General features: G+C 39.5%; 1 protein-coding gene across 1 annotated transcript in view; it reads right to left on the reverse strand.

Annotated features, from left to right (window-relative positions):
- Positions 1–16,426, reverse strand: part of PPA1 (inorganic pyrophosphatase 1) — a 36,977-nt gene that overhangs the window by 17,885 nt on the left and 2,666 nt on the right. The window contains exons 2-4 of the mRNA XM_044239685.1: positions 16,061–16,119; positions 1,808–1,861; positions 850–969 (exon numbers count right to left, since the gene is read on the reverse strand). Of these exons, the coding sequence (XP_044095620.1) occupies positions 850–969; positions 1,808–1,861; positions 16,061–16,119 (233 nt within the window). The remainder of the gene's footprint in view (positions 1–849; positions 970–1,807; positions 1,862–16,060; positions 16,120–16,426) is intronic.

The following is a 16,426-nucleotide window of genomic DNA, read 5'->3' on the forward strand; positions in this document are numbered from 1 at the left end:
GCTCGGGGAGTGTGGTCTTTGTTCTGGTAACTTTCACCCTGTTTCACAGTAGACTGCAATTAAGAGACTTACTGGTTAATAAAAACAAACCATTTATCAACAGGAAAAGAGTAAAATTGAGACTTTCGAGCAAAACTCATTCAGTACCAAAGGCATTAGCCTATTGAATTGGAATTAAATAGCCATCATTTACTCATAATAGACATGATTCTAGTGGCTCTTCACTTAAATATTAAATAAGAACCTACTATACCCACTGGCATGGTGCTGGGGACAACTTGGTAAACAGTGCAGATAGCCTCCCTCCTCAAAGTGCTGGCTGCTTAGGGAAACAGAACCCCATTTACCACTTTACCACAAAAAGACTGGCGGTAAGAAGAAATCAGGCCTCAATACAAAAGCTTCCATGTGCAAGGTTCAATAGCCATAAGAGCTAAGTGCTCTTGGGAATACAGGTCTCAGGAAGCAAGAAAGGCAAGTTAGGTGAGCCAAACAGCAGATGTGGGATGTGGTACCAAAAATCAGTGCTTTCAGCCACTAGGCTATATATACATATAGGCTCTTATAATGGGTTTACTACTCATTCTGTAAAGAAACCATGTGCATGCTTTACAACCAGTCCATATAGAAAAATAAAGATTTCAGAAAAGAATAAACTTTCAAATGTGAATTTAAACATTGTAAACCTTTATCTTTCAGTTTATCTTGGAAATAAGTTGTTCAAGAAAGTATTATAATTACTCTTATGTTGTTAACATCTATAGCAAAAACTTTCTGCTTGTGTTTAAATCTTTCTTACTAGCAGTAGGTTAATTTTTTGTAAGCTAAAAAGTACATTTTGAGACATACCTGGGGGATGGCACCATAGTTCCAGATATATCCTTTATAAGGGAACAAATTTGCAACATAACGGAGTTTTCCTTTCTTCACATCTTGTTTAATTGGGTTTAAAGGGTCCTTTGTAGCTATCTGAAATAAAAAATTTCAAATCATTGTGTATTTGGATATAAAATACTATCAGATAAGAATTTAAGGAAATGAATTAAGGAATACACATCCCCTAATTCCACCTTAATGACTTACTTTACCTCTCACATTTTAATGATTTGATATAAAAGTTATTCCATAAACAGCCTTTAAGTGGAAAACTTATTTGAGGTATATAGAAGGGAAAACAAACAAACAAAAAACATTTATTTATTCCAGAAAGCAAAAACTAAATTACCTGGAATAAATCCTAACATTTGATAAATGTTTTAAGGTTTTTAGTAAAAGGGCAAAATAAGTATTATCCAACTTAAATTTTCCTTTATAACATTTAAATTTATTCAAATATTTGAGTATATAATATATACAAAATGTGGTTATAGTCAAAAAGTTTAAGTGATATAAAATATGTAACATCTACAATAAAAAGCCAAACCTATTAGGTATCATCAGAAAGAACAAAATGCAACAGAAATTTCAATACAGGTGGCTGGGGCAACTAAAGAAAGCCTGTTTGACTCTGTGGAGGAGTCAGTGATGAACTTTAGGGGAACAAGACAAGAGAAAAAGGTAATTCCAGGCTTCCAGAATACCAGAAGCAAAGGCTTGGGGAAGGAAAGTTCATGGCATATTTGCAAACAGTAAATGAGCTGGAGCTCAAGTGAGAGATTGGCAGGCAACAGGAGATCCAACTGGAAAACAGACTGGGACTAGCAACAAGAAAATCTTCGACCTCAGCTATTGAACCCTTTAGCAAATCAGTTTGGCTAGGTCAAAATTAATATCCTAAGTCTGATGATCAACATAAGAGGAAATGTACCTCCATTTTTGCATTAGACCAGCGTGGTACTTCAACTACCATGTGGAACACATCCTGAAAAAAAAACAGAATGAAGAGGGTCACAGGAGCTAACTGGTTCTCTTACTTAAGTGAGCACACCCTAGTTCTTCCAAAGTTAAAGCGTTCATTGGAGTGGACCTTTGAAGTCAATGGGCTTTCAACAAAATTCATCAAAAAATCAGACTGACTAATGAATGAAAAGATAAAGCAAATATGCAAAATAACTGTATAATCAAGGTGGTGAGCGTGTGCTTGTCTGTAGTATAATTCTTTCAACTGTTTTGTTACTGTTTTGTATGTTTCAGTAAACATAATCAATTTTTCAAAATAAAATGTTAGGGGGTAGGTAAGCATGTTCCTATAAAGAAAGAGTTTTTAAACATAACATAACAAATCTTGTATGTGTGAGGAAGGCCATCTTCAAAGCGATCATCTTCAAAGGCTCTTCACTTTCCCCAGTGGCATTGCAATTGTTCAAGATGCTTCTGGAACTCTGACTTCAGAGGCAGTTTGTAAGATAAACCCCAAGTCCATTTAATTACTTTGTCATACTTTAGTTTTAGCCTCATACAAAGTCAATCAACTTTATTACCCACATTTTTCTCCCAACTTAAATGTTTTTTAGGGCGCCTGGGTGGCTCAGTGGGTTAAGCCGCTGCCTTCGGCTCAGGTCATGATCTCAGAGTCCTGGGATCGAGTCCCGCATCGGGCTCTCTGCTCAGCAGGGAGCCTGCTTCCCTCTCTCTCTCTCTGCCTGCCTCTCTGTCTACTTGTGATTTCTCTCTGTCAAATAAATAAATAAAATTTTTTTAAAAAAAATGTTTTTTAAAAAATCAAGTATTCCTCAAAAAGACAAGAAATTTGACATTGAAGAGCACATAAAAGTTCCAAAAATATTTTAACCCATAGTAGTCCTACTGTAATTAGTTTATAGCCTTAAATCAAGCTCTAAATGGTCAGAAAATTATTTTCACCAAGGAATAAAACTTTAAATGCAGTTTTTCTGTTTACAAGCTTCTGCAAAAGGCACATATGAAGCCAAATCTGCAATTGTTCTTTTATAAAATGTACATTTTTACAAGTGGACTTCAAATGAAAATCACTTAGCTACACACTTCTTAGGACTACTTCTCTGCTACCTCACGTCAAAAACAGAGACTGAGAGGCACCTGGGTGGCTCAGTAGGTAAAGCGACTGCCTTCATTCACCTCAGGCCATGATCAGCCCCAGGTTGGGCTCCCTGCTCAGCAGAGAGTCTGCTTCTCTCTTTCCCCCTGCTTGTGTTCACTCCTGCTCTCTATCAAATAAATAAATAAATAAAATCTTTAAAAAAAAAAGGAAAGAAAGAAAAGCATACTGGTAAATTGCAAGGAAGTAAGTCAACGGTTTTAAGCCAATAATTATCCTGCTGTTCCTTTTAATCAAACAGAAAAGCTAGAGTTCACGGTCTAAAACGTCTGTCACTTATGTAAGCTCATGGTCAAACCGGGGAAGACTAAAGCTTTTCACACGTTTCTGCTCCAAGCCTCTTAACACCTACCTGATATGACATAAAACTCACAAAAAATTAGAGATATTTAAATCCAGGACTGTCTAAGTGCTCTATCCCTGTAAAGTAATTAACTGCGTGGTTTAGAAAAAGTAATACATTGTTCATGGGTAGACCTAATCCTTGATTAAATTTCATTCTCCGCACTATATGTTTTCGAGAACCATGTCCATCTCGTACCACTCCTCAGGTATTAAAATGGAAGATCTTTGCATTTATGAATGAGTCAGGACTTTTCAGTTTTCAACAGCAATATCCTAAAGGTTCACAAGATGGAGCTGTTACCACGTAAAAGAGTAACTAAGAAGGAAAAACCAAGGAGATTGGTTAATTTTTTTCAAGTAAACATTATCAAGTGAATATATTATCTCAAGTGAAAAAGTAGCAAACAGAGATAAAATATAAGAATTTGAAATTTGGTAACTATATTAAGCACTTTAATTGAATTAAATGAAAAGTATGTATAGATCCTCAAAAACCACATTACCTAATACTCCAAACCTACGTAACTACAATGGGAAGCAAGCAGGCAAAGAAAAGAAAGAATGAACCAACAAAGAAAGGATGAACCAACATTACAGGGAAGAAAATATCTTTCTGAAAATGGTAAGATAACTCTACTGCAAACAGAAGAATTCCAAATGTCTGAAGATTTGGTGCTTTTTAGAAATTAGCTAGGCCAAGGGCACCTGGGGAGCTCAGTGGGTTCATGATCTCAGAGTCCTAGGACCAAGCCCCACATCTTCCCCCCACAAGCTTCCTCCTCTCTCTCTGCCTGTCTTTCTGCCTACTTGTGATCTCTGTCTGTCAAATAAATAAATAAAATCTAAAAAAAAAAGAAGAAGAAATTAGCTAGGCCAAAAAATAGCAAGGAGTATCCTATAAAGAGTCTCAGAGCCGATTTATTCATTTTCTTTCAACAAATAATGAATCATTGAGTGCCACTGTTCTGCTACTTTGCCAAGCATTGAAGACTAGCAGTGAACAGAATAAAAGCTCTTTTTAACTCCCTAAAAGTTGGATCTCCAAATTGGGTTGTTTCTGTGTGAAGACCTCAGGCTAGGGACAGCTTTGGGGTGGGGGGGTATGGGGGTGTGTGTGTGGGGGGGTGTCTACAAACCTGGGTGAGGGATCCTGTCTATAAAATGAATGTTTATGGAGATGCCATAGTAATTCCTATATATTTTTTTAAAGCAATGAGCTTATAGCTTTTAGTAATTATTCTCTCCAATTATTATCACAACAGAGGTGTTACTTAAGTATTTTGATATAAAACAGGAGCTTCATTCTTTAGCAGGAACTACTACTAAAGAATAGTTTATTTCTCCTAGATACCATGGCTATAATTCGGGGAGTTGTTCAGGGGACCAGTGATCCTTAGGCCTTTCAGGGCAATTTAAGAAATTCAACCAATTACCCCATTCCTGGAAACACTTTTACTGTTAAACTATGCATTCTAATTGGAATTCCTGTGCACTGTTGGTAGAAATGTAAAATGGTACAGTCACTGTGGAAAACAGCAGTTCCCCAAAAAATTAAAAATAGAATTACCATATAGTCTGGCAATTCTACCTCTGGGTATATACCCAGAAGAACCAAAAGCAGGGTCTTGAAGAGGTCTTTGTACACCCATGACCTTGCAGCATTATTCACAGTATCTAAAATGTAGAAGCAACCCAAAAAAAATGGAAGAAAATTCTGACACATGCTATATAATGTGGATGACCCCTTGAAAATGTGCTAAACATTCATTTCACAGACAAGATCCCTCACCCAGGTTTATGGACACCCCCCAGCTGTCCCCAGCCTGAGGCCTCCACATAGGAACAACCTGATTTGGAGATCCGACTTTTAGGGAGTTAAAAGAGCTTTTATTCTATTCACTGCTAGTCTTGAGGACATGATAAATGAAATAAGCCAGCACGAAAGGACAAATACATGATTCCACTTATATGAGGTATCTAAAGAAGTCAAATTCATAGAGGCAGAAAGCAGAAGGATAGCTGCCAGGGAGTCTGGGTGTGGGTGTGGGTCGGGGGAGTTTCAGTTATGCCAACTGAAGAGAATTCTGGAGATGAAGAGTGGCGATGGTTGCATAACAGCGTGAAAGTACTCAACACCACCGAACTGTACACTTAACCATGCTAAAGATGGTCAATCTTGTGTTTTGGGGGAGTTTACATTTAACAAATGGAAAAAATCATGCATTCTTACATTTCCAACATTTATGCATTTAAAATACTGAGACAAGATTTTAGGATATTTTGTACCACCCAGTTACAAATTCATGCCTTTTTTCTCTAATCCCAACTGGTTTCAACTATGATTTAGCTCAATCCTGGGTCTGTGGGCTAATTATCCCCATTGTTAGAGCTGCTCAGAACTCTGTTCTCCACTTTATTATGCTCAGATTCTAAATCCCTGCTTTGGCATCAAGCTCTCAGCTCCTTCTAGTTTCAGAGGAAGGAAGAAAAAGGTACTAACCTCTACCCCTAGTTTGATGGTTTTGACAAGCCTGTAGGAGGCAGAGGAAAGGCAAACCATAGTTTTAGCTCTTTAGTTATGTGTTGACTTCCCAAAGTCACTTTGGAAAGTCAACACATAACAGTCAGTCTTATTTCCCAGGTTTATGATCATTTCACCAATTAAGAATGTCAATGTTAAAGGTGTCCAGACTCTAAGGAGATTAGAAACTTAAGGCTAAAATTAATTACATCACTCCATTAAATAAAAAAGATTTATTTTTTCCAAAGATTTTATTCATTTATTTATTTGTGAGAGAGAGAGAGAACGGGTGGGCACGCACGCTCGCCCACGCACTCAAGCCAGAGGGACAGAGGGAGAAGGAGAAGCAGGTCCCCTGCTGAGCAAGGAGCCTGATGTAGACTCTGATCCCAGGACCCTGAGATCATGACCTGAGCTAAAGACAGATGCTTAACCAACTGAGCCACCCAGGTGCCCCTAAATCAAAAAGATTTTAAACAGAAGGATTTTAGGAATAGAAGAAATATAACCTATATCTTGATTAGTCTTTTAATTTCACTGATTAAACAGGAATATTACAGTAGTATGGTAACCATATGTTTCACCTCCAAACTGGTTATTTTTCTTGTGGGTCAAATGAGTAGTCTAATGAGTCATTTACTAATGAACAGGCTATAGCTTTTTGGTAGGCTATTACTACTAAATTAAGTTTGTGCATATAGGGAACATGCTCTTAATTATATGCCATCTCTGAATCTTAGTAGTAAAGTTAAATGTGTCTTTACTGGGAGACCTTTGAACACCTCATGACTTATGATCTATTTCCAACACGGGATCTGAAGCCTACTGAACATGACATGCTATATTGCAAAATTATGTAAGTGGCTTAAATTAGCATTTTCTTTTTTTTTTTTTAAATTTATTTATTTGACAGAGAGAAATCACAAGTAGATGGAGAGGCAGGCAGAGAGAGAGAGAGAAGCAGGCTCCCTGCTGAGCAGAGAGCCCGATGCGGGACTCGATCCCAGGACCCTGAGATCATGACCTAAGCTGAAGGCAGCGGCCCAACCCACTGAGCCACCCAGGCGCCCCTTAAATTAGCATTTTCAAGTTGACCCATCGTGTTTTTCTCTGGATACTTTCAGGAATCAAGTAAATGTCAGATATCGGAAGAAATACAAAATCACTCTCTGATTCCATCATCCTTCCTTTTATTTTTCTGTTTTGCAATAAAATTGGCAGAAAACGGTGGTAGAGAGGATTTTTTTCTAAATATATCTAGAGATTAGACATCAAGCAAGAGGCTAATAAAAAACAAGGGCAGCTTGCCCTTTTTTTTTTTTTAACCTCTAGAATAATTTTGGGATATAAAATCCCTATCAGAAGAGCTCACATAATGAATAAGGAAATGTTCCAGTGCCAGGAAGGGCTTTTGAAAAGGTGTACCAGGGGTGCCTGGGTGGCTTAGGTCAGGTCATGATCCCAAAGTCCTGGGATTGAGCCCTGCATTGGAGGGTGGGAGGTCCCTCCTCAGCAAGGAGTCTCCTTCTCCCTCTCCAGCTCCCCCTGTTTGTGCTCCCTCTCTCACTGTCTCTATCAAATAAATAATTTTTTTTAAAGGTGTACCAGATTTCATCATTTCTAAGGATATTATACCTTATTAAGTGCTCCCCAAGTGATAATGGCTCTTAACCCTTAGTTTTAGGCTTTTTCAAAGTGGTTTTTTTGATTACAGGATATACTCTAAGCTATTAAACATAAATGGATTCCTCCTTGTGCACCGTTGGTGGGAATATAAATTAGTGCAGCCATTATGGAAAACTGTATGGCGGTTCCTCAAAACCCCAAAAAGAGAACTACCACATGATCCAGCAATCCCATTTCTGGGTATATGTCCAAAAGAAATTAAATCATAATGTTGAAGAGCACTCCCATGTTTACTGCAGCATTATTCACAGAAGACACAGAAACAAATTAAGTGTCCGTCAATGGATGTTGCATATATACATAAATACATGTGTACGCACACACACAAATATTATTCAGGCTTAAAAGAGAAGGAAATCCAAATCCTGCCACTGTGACTACATGGATGAACGTGCAAGACATTATGCTAAGTGAATTAAATCAGAGAAAGACAAATACTGTCTGATCTCACTTTTAAGTGGAATCTAAAAAAGTTAAACTCATAAAAACAGAGTAGAATGATGGTTGCCGGGGCTAGAGGAAAAGGGGAAATGCTGATCAAAGGATGCAAACTTTCCATTATAAGACAATTACGTTCTGGAGATCTTAATGTACAGCATGGTTTAACGAAATCTACTAAAACAGTAGATCTTAAGTATTCTCAACACACATGAGAAATTAAGTATGTGAAGTGATGAGGTCAGTATGCTTGATTGGGGGGAATCATTTCACAGTGTATACATACATCAGAACATCACACTGTATACCATAAACACATGATTATTTGTTAATCCTACCTCAGTAAAGCTGAAAAAAATTTTTAAATTTTTTTTTATTTATTTTTTTTTTAAAGATTTTATTTATTCATTTGACAGACAGAGATCACAAGTAGGCTGAGAGGCAGGCAGAGAGAGAGGTGGAAGCAGGCTCCCTGCTGAGCAGAGAGCCCGATGTGGGGCTCAATCCCATGACCCTGGGATCATGACCGGAGCCGAAGGCAGAGGCCTTAACCCACTGAGCCACCCCAGTGAAATTTTTTAAAAAGAAAAAGTAAATGGATTCTAATTATTTCATTGATAAATGATAAAAGTCTATTTGAGGGGCATTTAGGTGGCTCAGTTGGTTAAGTGTCTGCCGTTGGCTCAGATCATGATTCCAGGGTCCTGGGATAGAGGCCTGCATCAGGCTCAGGCTCCTTACTTAGTGGGGAGCCTGCTTCTCCCCACACTCTGCGGGCTGCTCCCTCTGCTTGTGCTCTGTCAAATAAATAAAATCTTTTGAAAAAAACACTTAACTGATGTCTCATAACTAAGAATAAGTTCCTATCCACCCCCATTCAGATGAGCTTTAAGAGAACTTTAATTAAAGAGATTGATTGATTAATTGATTAATACAACTAAAATTTAAAAACAGATATTATAACCACAATCTACTTACTTTCTTCTTTTTATAAAATCAAGCAAAAGACTGCATTTCCAGCTGTCAAACTTTTTATGATTTTCAATGACTAACAATTTTTTTTTTTTTTAAGATTTTATTTATTTACTTGACAGAGATCACAAGGAGGCAGAGAGGCAGGCAGAGAGAGAAGGGGGGCGGGGAGCAGGCTCCCTGCTGAGCAGAGAGCCAGATTCGAGGTTCGATCCCAGGACCCTGGGATTATGACCTGAGCCGAAGTCAGAGGTTTAACCCACTGAGCCACCCGGGCGCCCCAATGACTAACAATTTTGACCACAGAACCTTTCCCAAGAAAAATGCATATATATACCAAATTGTAGTGTCATAGAGTTCACAGAACCTCAGAAATCCATCCTGGCCATTTCAGGGCCTGGAGGTCACCAAGAATCCCTGGACTAGAAGACTTCAGAGCCTATCCAAAGGAAGAAAGTTCTTATGCATTTCCTTTGAATTCTAAGCTTAAATAAATAAAGTAAACCTTTTCTTCTGCATTATCAAACAGATATTTACTGTAGGAAATTTGGAAAATATAAAAGGCACAAAGTAAAATCCACCACACACACCTAATCATTCAAGGAAGTATATAGAACAGTGGTTAAGACTACAGGTTTCTGGGGCACCTGGGTGGCTCAGTGGGTTAAAGCCTCTGCCTTCAGCTCAGGTCATGATCCCAGGGTCCTGGAATCGAGCCCCGCTGAGCAGGGAGCCCGCTTCCTCCTCTCTCTCTGCCTGCCTCTCTGCCTACTTGTGACCTCTCTCTCTCTCTGTCAAATAAATAAAAAATATCTTTAAAAAAAAAAAAGATTACAGGTTTCTGAGAGATGCCTAGATGGCTCAGTCTGTTAAACTCTCTGCCTTGGGCTCAGATCAGGATCCAGGACACCCAGCTCAGCAGGGAACCTGCTTTTCTCTCACCCTCTGCCCCCTACCCCAACTGCTTGCTCACTTGTTCTTTCTCCAGTTGATTAATTAACTAATTAATTAATTTAAAAAAAAACAAAGGTTCTGAGTTAGAATGCCTGGGTCTCAAGTCTACCACTGTCACTTAGAAATTCTAGTTGCTGATCCTTGACAATGGGGCTAATGAAAGAATCCAGCTCAGAGAATGACATGACATGATGGTTAAATGATATAATCCACATAAAGGCTTTAGCATAGTACCTAAGCCACAGGAAGCATTTGACAAATAGTAACAATATATATTTTTTAAAGATTTACTTATTTATTTGAGAAAGAGCATGCTGGTGTGCTCCTAAGAGGGAAGAAGGAAAGGGAGACAAGCAGACACCCCCGGAGCACAAAGCCCATGGCAGGGCTCAATCCCAGGACGCTGAGATGGGAGCCGGAAAGGAAGAGTGGGATGCTCAATCGACTGAGCCATCCAGGTGCCCCGGGTAACAATAATATTTTTTGACCTTTTTTTTCCCCACAGTGATCTTTTTTTTTTTTTTTTTAAGAATTTATTTATTTGTGAGAGAGCACAAGTGAACTGAGGGGCAGAGGGAGAAGCAGGCTCTCTGCTGAGCAGAGAACCCAATTCGGTGCTTAATCCTGGGACTCCAGGATCCTGTACTGAGCTGAAGGCCATCACTTAACCAACTGAAGCACCCAGGAGCATCAACAACAATCTTAAATAAGGCTTCATCAATAAGCCATACACACAGAATCACGGGACATCAGTGCAGAATGTAATCTAAAAACACCACCAAGATTAACACTACACAGGGGGGAAGTAACCTGCTCAATATCGTAAAGCCAGTTAGTAGCAAAACCAGGACTAATATCTACATTCCTTATTCCCGATTCAGTGATTTTTACTCTATAAAATAAAGCTCTGAAAGGCTAAAGAAATAACCATTTTGTTTGGTTATTGTTTACTGAGACTTTCCTATAAAGCCAGGCATTGTGGCTGTATGTTATACACATACCTAATCATCCATCCCAAATTTACCTTTTTGACAAAGTTGACAGACCACAGAGATTATGGTTAGAATATCTGTTTTCAAAATTTAGTCACCTGCAAGCTCATTGGGGCAGGGGTGGGGCAGGGAGATAGCAGTTTATTCTCAGTTATGACGTGCCGATTAAGTTTTTTTTTTAATTTTTTAAAAATTTTATTTAGGTGCCGATTAAGTTTTTTTTTAATTTTTTAAAAATTTTATTTAGTTATTTGACAGAGAGCACAAGCTGGCAGAGTAGGAGGCAGAGGGAAAGGGAGAAGCAGGCTCCCCGCTGAGCAAGAAGCCCGACATGGGGCTCCATCCCAGGACCCTGGGATTATGACCTAAGCCAAAGGCAGTTGCTTAACCAACTGAGCCACCCAAGAGCCCATAACATGCCAATTAAGTTTAATTACCGTCAGTTTTCATCTGTTCCCAGTTATAACTTTGGTTTAGAAAACATGAAACCAAAAGATAAACAGAACAAAACAAAAATCCAGAAAACCCATTCCATATACATACAAAGTTCAGGAAGAAAACAATATTTAAATTACTAATTCAGCAACATTTAAAAAATTTCCATTTAAGGAGCTCTCTATAAAAAGGAATAGAAAATTCAAAACAATACAAACCCTGTAAGGAAGTGAGTTATCCACAAAGAATCCACTTGACTATATCACCTCTAAAGATTTCTCTAGAAAGTTAAGAATGATAAATAACTGCAAGGGCGCCTGGCTGGCTCAGATGGTGAAGCATGTGACTCTTGATCTCGGGGTCTCAGTCGGGGTTGTGAGTTCAAGCCCCACGTTGGATGTAGAGATTGCTTAAAAATAATTTTTTTTTTTAAGATTTTTACTTATATATTTGACAGAGAGACTGTGAGAGAGGGAACACAACCAGGGGGAGAGGGGAAGCAGGCTTCCCCGCTGAGCAGAGAAGCCTGATGCAGGACTCGATGCCAAGATCCTGGGATCATGACCCAGCCAACGGGAGATGCTTAACGACTGAGCTTCCCAGGTGCCCCCAAAATAAAATCTTTAAAAAAGATAAAAAAAGATGGTGCCTTGGTGGCTCAGTCATTTAAGCATCTGCCTTCAGCTCAGGTTATGATCCTGGGTTCCTGGGATGGAGCCCCTTGTCAGGCTCCCTGCTCAGTGGGGAGACTGCTTTTCCCTCTCCCTCTGTCACACCCCCTGCTTATGCTCTCTCACACTCTTTCATATAAATAAATAAAATCTTTTTTAAAAAGGAGAGAATGATACACAACTAGAAAAAAATTCTGTTAAATTTCTGAAGCATCAACGTATTATAAGCTTGACTTTCTTTTAGAAGAGGAAAAAAGAAACATAGTTCCATGTTTACATATGCTCCCAATAGAAGCCTTTGGGCATTTTTCCTGTAGAGCTGACAGAGTTGTCTCAAAGGTACATTCTCTCATCATCATTCCTCAAATGACTGACCATATAAGAGATAAAGTCTACAGCCACACACATAAAAATGTATTTACATAAACTTAATCACACTGGCATTAAAAAAAAAATCACACTCTTCTCTAACCAATGGAATTAACCAGATCTTTTATTTAGGCTATAATCCAAAATAATTTGTGTGCCACACCCTTCTTTGTGTTTTGTATAAACTTCCTCATAAACAAAACAAAAGAACTCTTTCCTGCTTCTCAGAAAAGAATCTCAAGTGCTGAGGGTTACTGAGGTCTGGACCACTGGTGAAATCCAGAGTTGTTGCAAGAGCTTGTACTTTTGAGCCAGCCCAGGGTGGTGCAAAGGCTGAGTCTTCATTGAGCAATCCCACATTATCGCCACAATCAGTCCCACAAAGACTCAAAGGAGTCGCAAAATAATCTGAGTGAAGATGTTTTACACAGCACCAAAATGCAGTCTCTGTGTCCTATTTTGGAAAAACTAAGCATCGCAACTGCGAGAAGCACATGACCACTGGCTAGAATATTGTCCAGTTTCTTATAGCTATTTTGAATGTCTGTATCCCTTGCAAAATTCATTTGCTGAAATCCTAACCCTCAATGGTGATTGTACAGTAGGTGGGACCTTTGGGAAGTGTTTAACATATGAGGCTGGAGCCCTCATGAGTGGGGTTAGTGCCTTATAGAAGAGGCTCCAGAGAGATCCCTGGCCCCTTCTTCCATGTAAGTACATAGCTCCAAGTCCATGACCAGAAGAGGGCCCTCACCCAACCATGTTTGCACCCTGATCGCTGACCTACGGGCTCCACAACTGTTAGCAATAATTTCTGCTGTGGTTAAGCTATCCAGTCTTCAGTATTTTGCCACAGCAGCCCAAACAGACTAAGACACAAACACACACAAAAAACCCAACTCTGTGTCAAGAAAATATTTTTCTTCCTTAGCACATCTATATGTCAAGATACGATCAATAAACTTTCAGTCATCATTTTATACTGCTTAACTACTCAAAATGGCATGAGAGGTTACTGTAAAGTACTTTGATATATATATATATATATATATATATATATATATATATATATATATGTATTAATTATACACCAGACAGATAATCAAGCCAACCAAATAATGTCAGTTCAAGAGGAAGGATCCTGCAGTTCCTATCAACTCCCGGGAAATCAGATGTAACAAATTAGTTTCTGAATAAGTACAACTTTCAGAATCCCACAGGAAAACCAAGCCAATTAGAGGTCCCTCTGTAACTGTGGCACATAATTGGCCTCCAGCTATGCGCTCCACTGTCTCCAGGAGGAGCCCAGCTCAGGCAGGTTCCTCAGAAGCACCACGTGAGTTTGGTCTAAACTAGACCCAAACAGAAACCCTAAAGTCTTGGGGGTGCTGGGGCACCTCCCCACCAGACACACCTGACAGGAGCACAGGCCAGGGCAGCTAGGGACGGTGTTCATCAAAATAAGTAGGAAAAAAAAAAAGGAAAAATTTAATAAAATGCCACCACAACAAAAAAACACAATAGCCCACCCCTCCATTTCCCACTCAGGTTCTGGATGTTGCTGCCAATTCTCTCTCCCTCCTCTACTGGTGGTGTGCGGCTTCTAGGATCCTAGGCTTTCTGGCTGGGGTCTGGGTTACAATTTGTTCTTCTGCGAAGTGTGGGAGGCCCGGGGTCTCCAGGATGAGCCGCAGCAGAAGGCTTCAGCTAGACTGAGGGCTGGGCAGTCAGTAGGGGCCCACCCTCAGGGGTGTGGGAGCCGTGCTCAGCAGGGACCCCTGGGTCTGCACCGTTTACTTTCTTTCTTTCTTTTTTTTTTTTTTTTTAAAGATTTTATTTATTTATTTGATAGAGAGAGAGACACACACACCACGAGAGAAGGAACACAAGCACAGGGCATGGGAGAGGGAGAAACCGTCTTCCCGCAGAGCCGGGAGCCTGATGAGGGATTGGATCCCAGGACCCAAAAGATCAGGACCCAAGCCGAAGGCAGACTCTTAACAACTGAGCCACCCAGGTGCCCCTGCACCATTTAAACTCCATCATCATGAGGTCATTAATAAAAAAAACTCACACCCAATGTGGGGCTCAAACTTAACAATCTGAGATCAAGAGTCGCATGTACCACAGACTGAGCCATCTGGGTGCCCCAAAAAGAATTTTTAAAGGTGTGAAAAGGAAGCAGACATTTGTCTTTGTGTTGGTTCCTAAATATACTACAGTCTTCTACTATTGCGAAGGTATCTAAAGCTATGAATGAAAACAAAATAGTTAAATTTGGGGCGCCTGGGTGGCTCAGTGGGTTAAGCCGCTGCCTTTGGCTCAGGTCATGATCTCGAGGTCCTGGGATCGAGTCCCGCATCTGGCTCTTTGCTCAGCAGGGAGCCTGCTTCCTCCTCTCTCTCTCTCTGCCTGCCTCTCTGCCTACTTGTAATCTCTCTCTGTCAAATAAATAAATAAAATCTTTTTTTTAAATAAATAAAATCTTAAAAAAAAAAAGTGAAATTTGTACAAATAATGCACACTCTTTGTAAAAAGACTAGAAAATATAAAAAGGCAAAATGAAAATAAAAAACAGAAAGAGTCACTAGCAATTCTACCTCCAAAGGATCACAAAAACTTTGGAATATATAGTTGTAGACATTTTTTCCTAGCAAAGTAAGATTCTTACCAATTTGTGGTAAATTTGTGCGGTTTCTTCAGCTCACCGGTGAGCACAGAAACAGACCTCTCTTTTTAAAGTCTGTAGACCTGGTGCCCTGCGTGGCTCAGTTGGTTAAGCATCTAGCTCTTGATTTTGGCTCAGGTCATGATCTCAGGGTCGTGAGATGGAGCCCCGCAGTAGGCTCCACACTAGGCGTGGAACCTCCTTAAGATTCTCTCTCCTACTCCCTCTGCCTCTTCCCAACCTCTCCCACTTGCATACCAACTCTCTCTCTTTAAAAAAAAAAAAAAGAGGGGCACCTGGGTGGCTCAGTGGGTTAAAGCCTCTGCCTTCAGCTCGGGTCATGATCCCAGGATCCTGGGATCGAGCCCCACATCAGGCTCTCTGCTCAGCTGGGAGCCTGCTTCCTCCTCTCTCTCCCTGCCTGCCTCTCTGCCTACTTGTGACCTCTGTCTGTCAAATGAATAAATAAAATCTTTTAAAAAAAAAAAAAAGAATAAAAAAAGAAAAAGGAAAAAAAGCCCATAGACTTAACTTTTATTAACACTATGCATGTTAACTCTACCAACCCATTAAAATTACTGAATTTTCCTGTAGTCACTGAATACTCTAGCTTATTTTTGCTAGAGGGAGAGGGAAGCAGGCTCCCTGCTGAGCAGAGACCCTCCCCCTTCCCCCGCCCACCAATGCAGGGCTTGATCCCAGGACCCTGAGATCATGACCTGAACAGAAACCAAAAGCCAGCCACCTGACCAACTAAGCCACCCAGGCGCTACTAAACCAAGACAGCTGTGTCTGTTCCTCTATTCCTTCCCCAATTTATAGTTGCTTCTTTAGCCAAATAATCTGGAATTAAGACTGACTTCTTATTCAGTCAATGTACCTTTAACTCACAGCACAATGAGGCATTTTAAGCTTTTATTAAGACCTATATGAAAATTCATATGAACTAACTGATCTGAGTAAAGAGACTATGTTTAAATGAGGACATCTTACCTTATCTGCATAAATTGGAACATCATGAAATGGAGATATATATTGTCCTTTTTCATTTTCTGCAAAATGAATTAGAAAAAGTTATTACTAATTTTTTGTTAACTGTATTTCCAGATGCAATACGTACACATTTTTAAAAATATTTAATTTTTAGAGTAATTTTAGGTTTACAATAAAATTGAAAAAAAAGATCCCCCCCCCCCCGCCACACAGTTGCAGAGCTTCCCTCCATTATCAACACCATTCACCAGGAGAGTGACATAGACATTTTTTATTCCCACACCAGAAAAACTGATTGTATACTTTACCTTCCTAACCCCTCCAAGACTGGAGTTTTCATCCTATGCTTTCCTTAGGTGTCTAACA

Source organism: Neovison vison, chromosome 2, assembly GCF_020171115.1.
Source record: "Neovison vison isolate M4711 chromosome 2, ASM_NN_V1, whole genome shotgun sequence".
Lineage (NCBI taxonomy): Eukaryota > Metazoa > Chordata > Mammalia > Carnivora > Mustelidae > Neogale > Neogale vison.